Below are 16,820 nucleotides of genomic sequence, written 5' to 3' on the forward strand. Positions count from 1 at the left end.
AAAAAATGGAGAAAAACCTAAAAAAAAAAAAAAGGGGAAAATCCCTAAAAATAGGGAAAAACCTAAAAAAATGGGGAAAATCTCTAAAATATTGAGGGGAAAACCCAAAAAATGGGAGGAAAAACTAAAAATTTGGGGAAAACCTAAAAAAAAAAGGGAAGACAACCCCAAATTAAAAAAGGGAAAACCCTAAAAAAATGGGGGGGAAATGAAAAAAATGAAGAAAAACATGAAAAAATGGGGGAAAAGTCCCAAAAAATGGGAAAAACCTAAAAAATTGGGGGAAAATCCCTAAAAAAATGAAGGGAAAAGCTAAAAATTGGGGGGAAACTCCAAAAAAAAATGGGGAAAACCTAAAATATGGGGGGAAATTTTTTAAAAAATGGGGAAAAATCCCCAAAAAAATCACGAAAACCCTAAAAATTGGGGAGAACTCCCCAAAAATGAAGGGAAAACCCTAAAAAAAAACTAGGGAAACCTCCAAAAATTGGGGGAGAAATCCTAAAAAATGGGGGGGAAATTCCAAAAAATGGGGAAAAACCTAGAAAATTGGGAGGAAAACCCAAAAAATTGGAAGAGGAAACTAAAAAAAATGGGGAAAATCCCTAAAAAATGGGGGAAAAGCCCAGAAAATAAAGAAAACCCTAAAAGTGAGGAAAACTCCCCAAAAAATGGGGAAAACTTTTAAAAATGGGGTGGGAAAGCCAAAGAAAGGGAGGAAAACCCTAAAAAAATAGGGAAATCCCTAAAAGATGGGAAGGTGAGATCCCAAAAATTGGGGGGGAAACCCAAAAAAAGGAGGAAAAACCTGAAAAAATCTAGAAAACACCAAAAAAAAATGGGGGAAAAGCCTAAGAAATGGGGAAAAACCGAAATAAAAAAGGGAAAACCCTAAAAAATGGGGAGAGAAAATCCCAAAAATGGGGGGGAAACCCTAAAAAATGAGGAAAAACCCCAAAAAAATGCAGCGAAAACCCTAAAAAATGGGGGGAAAACCCTAAAAAAATAAGGAAATCCCCAAAATTGGGGGGAAAACCCAAAAAAATGGGGAAAAACCTAAAAAACATGAGGGGCAAACCCCAAAAAACTGGAGAAAAAACCCCAAAAATGGGGAAAGGGCTCAAAAACTGGGGTGAGGAGATCCCAAAAAGGGTGGAAATCCCCAATAGGGTGGAAAAGACCCCAAAACCCTAAAAAAGGGAAGATGGAAACCCAAAAATCCTTCAGGGAGCCCAAAATTTTCCCTGAGAGCCCTGAAGGCCTCCAGAGACTCCTCAGAGCCCAAAATCGCCTAAAAAATCCCCAAAATCCTCTCAGGAACCCCAAAAATCCTCTCTGGGACCCCAAAATTCAACTCGGAAACCCCAAAATTCAACTCGGGGATGTTCAAAATCCTTCAGGGATCCCAAAATTCACTCCGGAACCCCAAAATCCTTCAGGGACCCCAAAGGCCTGAGGGAGACCTGAAAGCCTCAGAGACTCCTGAGAGCCAAAATCGCCCAAAAATCCCCAAAATCCTCTCGAAAATCCCAAAAATCCACTCGGAGACCCAAAAATCCACTCGGAGATCCCAAAATCAACTCGAGGACCCCAAAATTTTTCTCGGGGATGTTCAAAATCCTTCAGGGATCCCAAAAATTCACAATGGGATCCCAAAGGCCTCAGCGAGTCCCGAGAGCCCAAAATCGCAAAAAAATCGCCCAAAACCCCAAAATTCCTCTCAAAAACCCCAAAAATCCACTCTGGGATCCCAAAAATCCACTCGGAGATCCCAAAATTTTTCTCGGGGATGTTCAAAATACCTCAAGGATCCCAAAATTCTCTGCGGAAACCCAAAATTCTTCAGGGACCCCAAAGGCCTGAGGGAGACCTGAAAGCCTCAGAGGCTCCTGAGAGCCAAAATCGCCCAAAAATCCCCAAAATCCTCTCGAAAATCCCAAAAATCCACTCGGAGACCCTAAAATCCACTCGGAGACCCCAAAAATCAGCTCTGGGATGTTCAAAATCCTTCAGGGATCCCAAAAATTCACAATGGGATCCCAAAGGCCTCAGCGAGTCCCGAGAGCCCAAAATCGCCCAAAAAAACCCCCAAATTCCTCCCCGGAATCCCCAAAATCCTCTCGGGGACCCCAAAACCCAACTCGAGGACCCCAAAAATCCAACTCCGAACCCCAAAATCGCCCCAAATTCCCCCTCAGGACCCCAAAACACCTCCGCGCGGTTCCGCCCGGCGCCCTTTCGCTGCGACACCGCCGGAGCGCTCAGCCGTGCGGCGTGACGTCACGTCCGGGTGGGAAGCGCGGGTGCGGAGCGAAGGTTCCGGGGAGGTTTGGTTCCGGGGGGAGGAACCGGATGGAACCGGATTGGGAATTATTGATCAGCGATCGATCCGGAATTGATCCGGAATTGATCGGGAATTGATCTGGAATTGATCAGAGATTGATCCGGAATCGATCGGGAATTGATCCGGAATTGATCAGAGATTGATTGGGAATCGATTGGGAATTATTGATCAGAGATTGATCCGGAATTGATCCGGAATTGATGGGGAATTATTGATCAGAGATCGATCCGGAATTGATCAGAGATTGATCGGGAATTGATCCGGAATTGATCGGGAATTGATCGGAAATTGATCAGAGATTGATCGGGAATTGATCGGGAATCGATTGGGAATTATTGATCAGAGATTGATCAGAAATTGATCGGGAATTGATCAGAGATTGATCCGGAATTGATCGGAAATTATTGATCAGAGATTGGGAATTGATCAAAGATTGGGAGTTGATTGGAAATTGATCGGAAATTATTGATCAGGAATTGATCGGGAATTGGGAATTGATCCAAAAATTGATCAGAAATTGGGAATTGATCCAAAAATTGATCAGGAATTGGGGAATCGATTGGAAATTGATCGGGAATTATTGATCGGGAATTGATCAGAAAATTGGGAATTGATCAGAGATTGATCAGAAATTGATCAGAAATTGGGAATTGATGAGAAATTGGGGATTGATCAGAAATTGGGAATTAATCAGGAATTGATCCCAAAATTGGGAATTGATCAGGAAGTGATCAGGAATTGATCAGAAATTCATTGTAAATTGACTGGAAATTGATCGGAGATTGATCGGGAATTATTAATCAGGAATTGATCGGGAATTGATCAGAGATTGAAAGGAAATCATTGATCAGAAATTGATCAGGAATTGGGAATTGATCAGAATATTGGGGAATTGAACCCAAAATTGATCCCAAAATTGATGAGAAATTGGGGAATTGATCAGGAATTGATCAGCAATTGATCGGAAATTGATCTCAAATTATTGATCGGGAATTGATCAGAGATTGATCAGAAATTGGGAATTGATAGGAAATTGATTGGGAATTGGGAATTGATCCAAAATTGATCAGAAATTGATAAGGAATCGGAAATTGATCAGGAATTGATCGGAAATTATTGATCAGGAATTGATCAGAAATTGGGGATTGATCCCAAAATTGATCACAAATTGGGAATTGATCGGAAATTGGGAATCGATCGAGAATTGGGAATTGATTGGAAATTGATCAGGATTTGATCAGAGATTGATCAGAAATTGGGAATTGATCGGAAATTGATCAGAGATTGGGAATTATTGATGGGAAATTGATGGGAAATTGATCGGGAATTATTGATCAGGAATTGATCAGAAATTGGGAATTGATCCCCAAAATTGGGGAATTGATCCCAAATTATTGATCCCAAAACTGATCAGAAATTGGGGAATTGATCCCAAAATGGATCCGAAATTGGGGATTTGAACCCAAAATTGATTCAGGAAATTGGAGGAGAGAGGAGAGAGTGGAGGAGGGGAGGGGGGGAGGGGAAATTGGGGAAAATTGGGAAAATTTGGGGAAAATTTGGGGAAAAAATTGGGAAAAATGAGGAAAAAATGAGGAGAAAATGAGGAAAAAATGGGAAAAATTGGGAAAATGAGGAGAAAATTAGGAAAAAATGAGGAAAAAATGGGAAAAATTGGGAAAAATTGGAGGCAAAAATTGGGAAAAATTGAGGGAAAAACTGGGAAAATGAGGAAGAAATTGAGAAAAAATTGGGAAAAATTGGGGAAAAAATTGAGAAGAAATGAGGGAAAAATGGGAAAAAATGAGGAAAAATTTGGGAAAAAAGTGATGAAAAATTGGGGGAAATTGGAGGAATTTGGGGAAAAAAGGTTTTTTAAAAATTTGGTTTTCTGTTGCTCTTCCTGGAAAAGGATGAAGTGAAAAATGCTGAAAATGACCTGAAATGAGTTAAAATTGGGGAAAAGTTGGGAAAAAAGGGAAATTCTGGAAAATGGGGAGGGAGAGGAAAGGAGAAGGAAAAATGGGGAAAAAGTGGGAAAAAATGGGAAAAAATGGGGAAAAAAGAGAGGAAAATGGGAAAAAAGAGGAGAAAATGGGAAAAATGGGATAAAAAGGGGAAAAATGGAAAAAAAACCTCAGAAAAAATGAGGAAAAAAAAGGGAAAAAGTGGGAAAAATGAGAAAAAAATGGGGAAAAAGGAAGAGAAATGAAAGAGAAGAATGAGATACAGAAAAGAACCAAAAATGAGGGAAAATGGGAAAAAAATGGGAAAAAATGGGGAAAAATGAGGGAAAAAAGGGAAAAATTGGGAAAAAGGGAAGAGAAGCCAAAGAGGAGAGAGAAACAGAAAGGGGAAGAAAAAATTGGGAAAAAATGGGAAAAAATAAGGGAAAAAACAGAATAAAATTGGGAAAATGGGGAAAAAAATTGGGAAAAAATGGAGAAAATTGGGAAAATGGGGAAAAAAAAGGAAAAATGGGGGAAATGGGGAAAAATTTTAAAAAAGAAAAATGGGAAAAAAGGAAAAAATTTGGGAAATAATGGGGGAAAATAGGGAAAAATAGGAAAAAATGGGAAATTGGGGAAAAATAGGAAAAATGGGGAAATTGGGGAAAATGGAGAAAATTGGAAAAATAGGAAAAAATGGGGAAAAATTGGAGAAAAAATCAGGAAAAAAGAAATTAGGAAAAAGTACAGAGTGGGAGAAATTGGGGGGAAAATGGGGAAAAATGAGAAAAAAGGGAAAAAATGGGAAAAATTAGAAAAAGGAAAAATGGGGAAAATGTGAAAAATTAGAAAAAAGGAAAAAAAATTGGGAAAAAATGGGAAAAAAGGGAGAAATTTGGGTAAACATAGGAAGAATGGGAGGAGTTGGGGGAAAATGGGAAAAAGTGGGAAAAATGAGAAAAAATGAGAAAAAATGGGAAAAGAGGAAGAAAATGGGAAAAAATGGGAAAAAACAGGGAAAAAGGGGAATTGGAAAAAAGGTGGAGAAATGAGAAAAAGGAAAAATTGGGAAAAATCGGGAAAAAATCAGGGAAAAAGGGAAATTTGGAAAAATAGAGGAAGAATGGGAGAAATTGGGAAAAAAGGAAAAAAACTGGGAAAATTGGGAAAATAGGGATAAAAGAGGAAAAAAGGGAAATTGGAAAAATAGGAAAAATGAGGAAAATTGGAAAAAATGGGGAAATGGAAAAAAATTGGGAAACATTGGGGAAAAGGGAAAAATGGGGAAAAATGGGGAAAAATGGGGAAAAAATCAGGAAAAAAGGGGAAAATTGGGGAAAAAAAGGGAGGAAAAAGGGGAAATTGGTAAAAAATAAAGGAAGGATGGGAGGAATTGGGGAAAAAATGGGAAAAACTGGGAAAAAATGGGGGAAAATGGGGAAAATCAGGAAAAAAGAGGAAAAATGGGAAAAATCAGGAGGAAAAAGGGGAAATTGGGAAAAGTATAGGAAAAATTAGGAAAATTGGAAACACATGGGAAAAAATTAGGGAAAACTGGGGAAAAAATCAGGAAAGAAATTAGTCCAAAAATTGGGGAAAATGGAGGAAAATGAGAAAAAAGGAAAAAATAGGAAAAATTAGAAAAAGGAAAAAATGGGGAAAAATGGGAAAAATAGGAAAAAAGGGAAAAATTTGGATAAACATAGGAAGAATTGGGAGGAATTGGGGGAAAATGGGAAAAAAGTGAGAAAATGAGAAAAAATGAGAAAAAATGGGAAAAGAGGAAGAAAATTGGGGAAAAATATGGGAAAAATTTTAAAAATGGGAAAATAAGGGGGAAATGGGAAAAAATGGGAAAAAGGGGGAAATTGGGAAAAAATATAAGAAAAATGGGAAAAGAAAAATTGGGAAAAAAGGGAAAAAATTGGGAAAAATGGGAACAATCGGGAAAAAAAAGGAAATTGGGAAAAAATCCAGGAAGAGTGAGAGAAATTGGGAAAAATAGGAAAAAAGGGGAAAATTGGGGGAAAAATAGAGAATAAATCAGGAAAAAAGGGAAATTGGGAAGAAATATAGGAAAAGAGAGAAATTGGGAAAAATGGGAAAATTGGGAAAAATTGGGAAAAAAATGGGGAAAAAAGGGGAAAAAAGGGAAATTTGGAAAAAATGGAGGAAGGATGGGAGGAATTGGGAAAAATGGGAAAAAATGGGAAAAAAGGAAAAAAAGTGGAAAAGTTGGGAAAATTGGGATAAAAATGGGGAAAAGGGGAAACTGGAAAAAAATAGGAAAAATTGGAAAAAATGGGAAAAATGTGGAAAAAGGAAAAAATTAAAGAAATTGGGAAAAAAAGGAAAAGAGGGAAAAATCAGGAAAAAAGGGGAAATTGGGAAGAAATATAGGAAGAATGAGAGAAATTGGGAAATTATGAGGAAAATTGGAAAAAAGTGGGAAAAATGAGGAAAAAATGGAAAAAATTGGGAAAAAAATGAGAAAAAAATGGAAAAAATTGGGAAAAAATGGGAAAAAATAGGGAAAAATCAGGAGAAAAGGAGGAAAATGGGAAAAATATGGGAATAATGAGGAAAATTGGGAAAAATGGGGAAAAAAAATTGGGAAAAATCAAGAAAAATGGGAAAATAAGGGGAAAAAATGGGAAAAAATGGGGAAAAATAGGAAAAAATGGGAAAAAATGGGAAAAAATGGGAAAAATTAAGAAAAATGAAATAAAAACCAAAAAAAGGAATCAAAGGAAGGAAATTCCCATCAACCCAAAGAAAACCAAAGAGACATTTTTCAGTTTAAAAATAATATATTTTTTTCTCTTTTTTTTTTTTCCTTTTTTTTTTTCTTCTTTTTCTCGGGAACAGAGAGATAAAAATTCCGGGAATTTTTGGGGAATTTTTGGGGAATTTTTTGGGAACTTTTGGGGTTTTTTGGGGAATTTTGGGGTCACTTTTCCCCTCCATAGCTGTAGGAGTTGAAATGAGGATCCCAAGAGTTCTCAGGGGGAAATTGCTGCCAACCTGCAGGAAACTGAGGGGAAAAAAAACACCAAAAAAATTGGGATTAGAAACCAAAATTCCAGGGAATCAACCCAAAATTCAGGGATTTTTTTCCAGCCCGAATTTGGGGTTTTTTCACTCCCAAAATCTGCTTTTTTTGCCCCAAAATTCGCTTTTTTTGCCCCAAAATTTGCTTTTTTTTGCCCCAAAATTCGCTTTTTTTGCCCCAAAATTCGCTTTCTTTGCCCCAAAATTCACTTTTTTTGCCCCAAAATTCGCTTTTTTTGCCCCAAAATTCGCTTTTTTTGCCCCAAAATTCGCTTTTTTTGCCCCAAAATTTGCTTTTTTTGGCCCCAAAATTTGCTTTTTTTGGCCCAAAATTTGCTTCTTTTGGCCCCAAAATTTGCTTTTTTTGCCCCAAAATTCGCTTTTTTTGCCCCAAAATTCGCTTTTTTTGTCCCAAAATTTGGGTTTTTTGCCCCAAAATTCGCTTTTTTTGCCCCAAAATTCGCTTTTTTTGCCCCAAAATTTGCTTTTTTTGCCCCAAAATTCGCTTTTTTTGCCCCAAAATTTGCTTTTTTTGCCCCAAAATTCACTTTTTTTGCCCCAAAATTTGCTTTTTTTGCCCCAAAATTCACTTTTTTTGCCCCAAAATTCACTTTTTTTGCCCCAAAATTTGCTATTTTTGCCCCAAAATTCGCTTTTTTTGCCCCAAAATTTGCTTTTTTTGCCCCAAAATTTTTGCTATTTTGGCCCCAAAATTCGCTTTTTTGGCCCCAAAATTTGCTTTTTTTGGCCCCAAAATTCACCTTTTTTGCCCCAAAATTTGCTTTTTTTGCCCCAAAATTTGCTTTTTTTGCCCCAAAATTTGCTTTTTTTGCCCCAAAATTTGCTTTTTTTGCCCCAAAATTCCCTTTTTTTGGCCCCAAAATTCGCTTTTTTTGGCCCCAAAATTCGCTTTTTTTGCCCCAAAATTTGCTTTTTTTGGCCCCAAAATTCGCCTTTTTTGGCCCCAAAATTCGCTTTTTTTGCCCCAAAATTCGCTTTTTTTGCCCCAAAATTCACTTTTTTTGCCCCAAAATTCGCTTTTTTTGCCCCAAAATTCGCTTTTTTTGCCCCAAAATTTGCTTTTTTTGGCCCCAAAATTCACTTTTTTTGCCCCAAAATTCACTTTTTATGCCCCAAAATTCACTTTTTTTGCCCCAAAATTCACTTTTTTTGCCCCAAAATCGGCTTTTTTTCAGCCCTAAAATTCATATTTTCGCCACTTTTTCCCCCCAAATCTTCAGCTTTCCCTCCCAAAATTCAACTTTTCCCCCAAAATTTCTCCTTTTCCCCCCAAGATTTCCCTTTTTTCTCCCTTTTACCCCAAAATTTCCCTTTTTTCCCTCCCAGAATTCAATTTTTCCCCCAAAATTTCCCATTTTCCCCTTTTCTTTCCCCAAATGAAAATTTCCCCCCAAAATTTCCACTTTTCCCTTTTTTCATCCCAAACAATTCCACTTTTCCCCCCCAAAATTTCCCTTTTTCCTCCCAAATTTCCCAAAATTCCCCTTTTTTCCCACATGAAATTAAAATTTCCCCCCCTGGATTTCCCTTTTTCTTCCCTAAAAATTCCATTTTTCCACCCCAAAGTTCCCAAATTCCCCCATTTTTGCTCAAATAATTTAAATTTCCCAAAAACATTTCCCCTTTTCCCCCCAAAAGTCAACTTTTCCCACCAATTAATTAGAACTTTTCCCCTCAAATTTCCCATTTTCCACCCCAAATGGCCCAAATTTCCTCCATTTCCCCTCAAAGAATTTCAATTTCCCCCCAAAATTTAATTTCCTCCCATTTCCCTCCCCCAAAATTCAACTTTTCCCCCAAAATTCAACTTTTTCCCCCAAAATTCAATTTTCTCCACCCCAAAGTTCTCATTTTCCCCCAAAAATTCAACTTTTTCCCACCCCAAATTTCAAATTCCCCCAATTTCCCCCAAATAATTTCAATTTGCCCCCAAAATTTCCCAATTTTCCACCCAAATTTCCCTTTTTCCCTCAAAAAAATTCAACTTCTCCCCCCGAAATTTCCCCTTTTTGCCCCAAAATTCAAATTCCCCCAATTTTGCCCCCAAAATTCAACTTTTCCCCCAAATTTCCCATTTTCTCCCCAAATTTCCCTTTTCCTCTTTCCCCCAAAATTTCCCCTTTTTCACCCCATTTTCCCCAAAAATTCAACATTTTCCCCCCAAATTAATGTTTTCCCACCCAAAATTTCCCTTTTTTGCCCCAAAATTCAACTTTTCCCACCAATGAATTAGAACTTTTCCCCCCAAATTTCCCATTTTCCACCCCAAATGGCCCAAATTCCCCCAAAGAATTTCAATTTTCCCCCAAAATTTCCCCTTTTCCACCCAAAATGCAACTTTTCCCACCAAATCTCCCCAAATTTCCCCATTTTTCACCTAAATTTCTCTTTTCCCCCCAAAAATTCAACTTTTCCCCCCAAAAGTCAACTTTTTCCCCCAAAATTTGATTTTTTCCACCCCAAATTTCTCATTTTCCTCCCAAAAATTCAACTTTTTCCACCCCAAATTTCCCAAATTCCCCCAAATAATTTCAATTTCTCCCCAAAACTTCCCATTTTCCCCCCAAAAATTCCACTTTTTCAGTCCCAGATTTCCCAAATCCTCCCCAAAATTTCCCCTTTTCCCCCAAACCAAATTTCTCCCCCCAAAATCCAACTTTTTCCCCAAAACTCGATTTTTCCCACCCCATCATTAACATTTTCCCCCCAAATTTCTCATTTTCCCAAAATTTCCCATTTTCCCCCAAAAATTCAACTTTTCCACCCCAAATTACCCCAATTTCCTCCCAAATAACATTAAATTTTCCCCAAATTTTCCCCCAAAAAATCAAATTTTTCCCCCCAAATTTCCCATTTCCCCACTTTTTGCACCAAAATTTAATTTCCCCCATTTTCCCCTCCCAAAATTCAACTTTTTCCCCCAAAATATGATTTTTTCCACCCCAAATTTCCCCTTTTTGCCTCAAATTTCCCATTTTTCACCCCAAATTCCCCCAATTTCCTCCCCAAAAAATTCAATTTTCCCCCAAAATTTCCCCTTTTCCACCCAAATTTCCCTTTTTCCCCCCAAAAAATGAACTTTTCTCCCTTTTTTACTCCCAAATCCCAAATTTCCCATTTTTCCCCCAAATTATTTCCCAAATTCCCCCAAAAATTCAACTTTTGCCCCAAATTTCCACCCAAATTTCCACTTTTTCCCCCCAAAATTAAACTTTTCTCGAGAATTAAACTTTTCTCCCCTTTTTCACTCCCAACTTTTCCCTTTTCTGCCCCAAATTTCTCATTTTCTCCCCCAAATTTAAACTTTTCCACCCCAAATTCCCCCAATTTCACCCCAAATAATTTCATTTTCCCCCCAAATTTCCCCTTTTTCCTCCCAAATTCAGCTTTTCCCCCAAAATTTCCCTTTTTTCCCCAAAATTCAACTTTTTTCCCCTTTTTTACTCCCAAATTCCTCCTTTTCTGCCTCAAACTTCCCTTTTTCCTTCTAAAAATTCAACTTTTCCCCCCAAATTTCCCCTTTTCACTCCTTTTTTACCCCCAAAATTTCTCTTTTCCCCCCAAAATTAAATTTCCCATTTTCCTCCCCCAAAATTCAACTTTTTCCCTCAAAATTCGATTTTCTCCACCCCAAATTTCTCATTTTCTCCTCAAAAATCCAACTTTTTCCACCCCAAATTCCCACAATTTCCCCCCAAAAAATTTAAATTTCCCCCCAAAATTTGATTTTTTCCCCCAAAATTCAATTTTTTCCACCCTCAAAACTATATTTTTTTCTACTGACATTAATTTTTCATCCCAAAAACTACTTTTTCACCCCAAATTAAATTTTTTCACCCCAACATTCCATTTTTTCACCCCAAAACTCAAACTTTTCACTCTGAAACTCCAATTTTTCAGCCTAAAATTCCATTTTTTTCCCCCCAAATCGAAGTTTTCTGCCCTGAAATTAACATTTTCACCCCAATATTCCACTCTTGGTACCCCAAGAGTGACCTCAGGCCCCAAAATCAGCACTTTTCACCCCAAAAATTCCATTTTTCACCCCAAAGTTTCCATTTTTCATCCCAAAAGTTTGACTTTTCACCCCAAAAGTTCCACTTTTTGCCCCATAAATTCGATTTTTCACCCCGAAAATTTTGATTTTCACCCCAAAAATTCCATTTCTCACCCCAAAAATTCAGTATTTCACTCCATAATTTCGATTTTCACCCCAAAATTTGGATATTTCACCCCAAAAATTCCATTTCTCACCCCAAAATTTGGGGCATTTCAGGTAATTCCACAGGAATTTTGCTCAGTTCCCATTCATTTTCCCTATTTTTTTCCCCAAAATTCTCATTTTTCACCCCAAAATTCCCTCAATTCCCATCAATTTTCCCATTTTTTCCCCAAAATTCCCATTTTTCACCCCAAAATTCCCTCAATTCCCATCAATTTTCCCATTTTTTCCCCAAAATTCCCATTTTTCACCCCAAAATTCCCTCAATTCCTGAAAATTTCCCCATTTTTTCCCAAAATTCCCATTTTTCACCCCAAAATTCCCTCAATTCCTGTAAATTTTCCCATTTTTTCCCCAAAATTCCCATTTTTTTCCTCACCTGGTTGTATCCGGATGCCGCCGGGGGTGGGGGAGGGGCGGTGGGGGGAGGGGCAGAGCTCCAGGTGGGGGAGGGGAAATTCCCACGGGGATAACCTGGGGGGAGGGGAGAGAGGGGGAGGGGTTAGCCACGTGACCACGCCCACATTGTGACGTCATCGCGCGCTGGCCACGCCCATCCCGCCCCTCCCCCAACGGCCAGAAAATTCCCAGGGAAAAACCCAAACGGAAATTCCGGAAAATTCTGGAAAATTCTAGAAAAATCCTGAACGATTTTCAAATGATCTCTAAAAAAATTGAAGCTAAAATCCCCAAAAATTTAAAAAAAAAAGCAACTAAAACCCCAACGAAAATCCCTGAAAATTCCAGGAAAAAAACCAAAACAAAAATTGGAAAAAATTCTAGAAAATTCTAGAAAATTCTAGAGAAATCCAGAAAGTTCTAGAAAGTCCCAGGAAATCCTACAAATTAGCTCAGAAAAAATCTGAAGCTAAAATCCCAGAAAATCCTAAAAAAAAACCCCAAACTGGAATCCTGGGAAATTCCAGGGGAAAAACCCAAACAAAAAATCACAGAAAATTCTAGGAAAAAACCCAAAAAATTCCTGAAAGTTCCAGAAAAATCCCACAAAATACCTCAAAAAAACCCCAAAGAAAATTCCAGAAAATTACAGAGAAATTCCAGGAAATTCCAGAAGATTCCAGAACATCCCAGAGAGTTCCAGAAAATTTCGCCCAAAATCCCAATGGAAATCCCAGAAAATTCCACAAAATCCCACCAAAGAACTTCCCAACTAAAATTTCAGAGAATTCCAGAGAAATTCCAGCAAATTCCAGAAAATTACCTCAAAAAAAAGAAAAAATTGAAGCTAAAATCCCAGAAAATCCCAAAAAAATCCCAACTAATGTTCTAGAAAATTCCAGAAAATTCCAGGAAAGAAAACGCAAATGGAAACTGCAGAAAATTGTAGAAAAATCTAGAAAATTTTAGAAAATTCCAGAAAATCCTACAAATTACCTCCCAAAAATTGAAGCTAAAATCCCAGAAAACCCCAACTAAAGTCCTGGAAAACACCAGAAAATTCCAGGGAAAAAACCCAAATGGAAATTGCAGAAAATTCTGGAACATTCTAGGGAAAATCCAGAAAATTCCAGAAAGTTCCAGAAAAATCCCACAAAATACCTCAAAAAAACCCCAAAGAAAATTCCAGAAAATTACAGGGAAATTCCAGGGAATTCTAGAAAATCCTAGAAAATTCCAGGAAATTCCAGAAAAATCTAGAAAGTTCCAGGAAATTCAAGAAGATTCCAGAACATCCCAGAGAGTTCCAGAAAATTTCGCCCAAAATCCCAATGGAATTCCCAGATAATTCCACAAAATCCCACCAAAGAACTTCCCAACTAAAATTTCAGAAAATTCCAGAGAAATTCCAGCAAATTCTAGAAAATTACCTCAAAAAAAAAAAAAAAACACAAAAAAATCGAAGCTAAAATCCCAGAAAACCCAAAAAAATCCCAACTAATGTTCTAGAAAATTCCAGAAAATTCCAGGAAAGAAAACGCAAATGGAAACTGCAGAAAATTGTAGAAAAATCTAGAAAGTTTTAGAAAATTCCAGAAAATCCTACAAATTACCTCCCAAAAATTGAAGCTAAAATCCCAGAAAACCCCAACTAAAGTCCTGGAAAACACCAGAAAATTCCAGGGAAAAAACCCAAATGGAAATTGCAGAAAATTCTGGAACATTCTAGGGGAAAATCCAGAAAATTCCAGAAAGTTCCAGAAAAATCCCACAAAATACCTCCAAAAAACCCCAAAGAAAATTCTAGGAAATTCTAGAAAATCCTAGAAAATTGCAGGAAATTCCAGAAAAATCTAGAAAGTTCCAGGAAATTCCAGAAGATTCCAGAACATCCCAGAGAGTTCCAGAAAATTTCGCCCAAAATCCCAACTGAATTCCCAGATAATTCCACAAAATCCCACCAAAGAACTTCCCAACTAAAATTTCAGAAAATTCCAGAGAAATTCCAGCAAATTCTAGAAAATTACCTCAAAAAAAAAAAAAAAACACAAAAAAATCGAAGCTAAAATCCCAGAAAACCCAAAAAAATCCCAACTAATGTTCTAGAAAATTCCAGAAAATTCCAGGAAAGAAAACGCAAATGGAAACTGCAGAAAATTGTAGAAAAATCTAGAAAGTTTTAGAAAATTCCAGAAAATCCTACAAATTACCTCCCAAAAATTGAAGCTAAAATCCCAGAAAACCCCAACTAAAGTCCTGGAAAACACCAGAAAATTCCAGGGAAAAAACCCAAATGGAAATTGCAGAAAATTCTGGAACATTCTAGGGGAAAATCCAGAAAATTCCAGAAAGTTCCAGAAAAATCCCACAAAATACCTCCAAAAAACCCCAAAGAAAATTCTAGGAAATTCTAGAAAATCCTAGAAAATTGCAGGAAATTCCAGAAAAATCTAGAAAGTTCCAGGAAATTCCAGAAGATTCCAGAACATCCCAGAGAGTTCCAGAAAATTTCGCCCAAAATCCCAACTGAATTCCCAGATAATTCCACAAAATCCCACCAAAGAACTTCCCAACTAAAATTTCAGAAAATTCCAGAGAAATTCCAGCAAATTCTAGAAAATTACCTCAAAAAAAAAAAAAAAACACAAAAAAATCGAAGCTAAAATCCCAGAAAACCCAAAAAAATCCCAACTAATGTTCTAGAAAATTCCAGAAAATTCCAGGAAAGAAAACGCAAATGGAAACTGCAGAAAATTGTAGAAAAATCTAGAAAGTTTTAGAAAATTCCAGAAAATCCTACAAATTACCTCCCAAAAATTGAAGCTAAAATCCCAGAAAACCCCAACTAAAGTCCTGGAAAACACCAGAAAATTCCAGGGAAAAAACCCAAATGGAAATTGCAGAAAATTCTGGAACATTCTAGGGGAAAATCCAGAAAATTCCAGAAAGTTCCAGAAAAATCCCACAAAATACCTCCAAAAAACCCCAAAGAAAATTCTAGGAAATTCTAGAAAATCCTAGAAAATTGCAGGAAATTCCAGAAAAATCTAGAAAGTTCCAGGAAATTCCAGAAGATTCCAGAACATCCCAGAGAGTTCCAGAAAATTTCGCCCAAAATCCCAACTGAATTCCCAGATAATTCCACAAAATCCCACCAAAGAACTTCCCAACTAAAATTTCAGAAAATTCCAGAGAAATTCCACCAAAAACCTCAACTGAAATCCCAAAAATCTCCCCAAAAAAATCCCCACAAAATCCCCAAACCCCCACAGTCCCAGAAAATTCCAGCAAATTCTAGAAAATTACCTCAAAAAAAAAAAAAAAACCAAAAAAACTCGAAGCTAAAATCCCAGAAAATCCCAAGAAAACCCAACCAGAACCCCAAGGAAAAATCCCAGAACCTTCCAGAAAAACCCAAACAAAAAACGGCGGAAAATTCTAGAAAATTCCGGAGAAATTCAGAAAATCCCAGAAAGTTCCAGAAAATAAAAAAAAAATGTCGCAAAATCCTAAAGTAACTGAAAAATCCCCAAAAAAACCTCTTCAAATCCCAGAAAATCCCAGAAAATTCCACTGAAAACCTCAACTGAAATCCCAAAAATCTCCCCAAAATCCTCAAACCCCCACAGTCCCGGAAAATTCCAGGAAGTTCTAGAAAGTTCCAGAAAATCCCGGAGAGTTCCAGAAAGTTGAACCAAAAGCCTCAAGGAAATTCCCGGAAAATTCCAGAAAGTTCCAGAAATCCCACAAAAATTCCAGACAATCCCAGGAAATTCCAGGAAATTGCAGAATATTCCTTAAGATAAAAGAAAAATCCCAGAAAACCCTAAAAAAAAAAAAAAATCTCCAGGGAAGTTCCAGAAAATTCCAGGAAATTCTAGAAAATTCCCCAAAAATGACATGGAATAAGCCAAAAAAAATCCCAGAAAATCCTGAAAAATTCCAAAAATCTCCCCAAAATCCCAAAATCCCCAAAGCCCCAGAAAATTCCAGAAACTTCCTAAAAATTCCTCACTAAATTCCCCGAAAATAAAAAAAAAAAAATCCCCAAAACTCCTAAATCCCAGAAAATTCCAGAACATTCCGGATCCAAACCCCTAAAAACTTCCAAAAACCTCAACGAAATTCCACAAAAATCCCAAAAAACCTCCGGAAAGTTCCAGAAAATCTCCCAAACTCTCCCTACCTCCTCCCTTCCCTCCCCGGGAGGTTTGGCTGCCGCGGAATCCTCGGGAACTCCCACAATTCCCTGCGCGGGATCTTCCCCGCCAGCTCTGCGGCCGAAACGCCTTCTTCCGCTCCGGCGAGCCCCAGCTTCCGGTGCCGAACCCGGAACTTCCGGTGCCGAAACCCGGACTTCCAGTCCTCATTCCGTCATTTCCGGTGCTAAAACCCGAACTTCCGGTGCCAAAATCGGAACTTCCGGTCGTCGATGTCCAACTTCCGGTTGCTGCGCCGTCACTTCCGGTGCGCGACACGCAACTTCCGGGGCCAAACCGCGGACTTCCGGTTGTCAGCCCATCACTTCCGGTGCCGAAACGCGGACTTCCGGCTGCCGACTCGGAACTTCCGGTCCTCGACCTCCAACTTCCGGTCGACATTCCATCACTTCCGGCGCCCGCTGCGGGACTTCCGGTGTTGAAACCCAGACTTCCGGTCGCCAAATTCGAACTTCCGGCGCCAAACCCCCGACTTCCGGTGGCCATTCCGGGTCGTCCGGGGCTAACACCCGAACTTCCGGTTGCCGAGCTGCCACTTCCGGCGTTGAAAGTCGAACTTCCGGCGTTGGAATTCGAACTTCCGGCGTTGAAATTCGAACTCGCTGTGTTGGCCG

The 16,820-nt window shown here is 38.2% G+C and overlaps 1 protein-coding gene across 1 annotated transcript; it reads right to left on the minus strand.

Moving 5' to 3' along the window:
- Positions 1–7,083: 7,083 nt before the first annotated feature.
- LOC146423981 (uncharacterized) lies at positions 7,084–16,448 on the minus strand. Its single transcript, XM_085044036.1, has 3 exons — positions 16,173–16,448; positions 11,967–12,061; positions 7,084–7,327 (listed from the first exon to the last, which is right to left on the minus strand). Exons 1-3 carry the CDS (start codon positions 16,354–16,356, stop codon positions 7,244–7,246), a joined length of 363 nt encoding a protein of 120 aa, XP_084900162.1. The 5' UTR covers positions 16,357–16,448; the 3' UTR covers positions 7,084–7,243.
- Between the last annotated feature and the right edge of the window lie 372 nt (positions 16,449–16,820).

This window comes from Lichenostomus cassidix, unplaced genomic scaffold (assembly GCF_008360975.1).
Source record: "Lichenostomus cassidix isolate B80296 unplaced genomic scaffold, HeHo_3.0 HiC_scaffold_35, whole genome shotgun sequence".
NCBI classification, from domain to species: Eukaryota; Metazoa; Chordata; class Aves; order Passeriformes; family Meliphagidae; genus Lichenostomus; species Lichenostomus cassidix.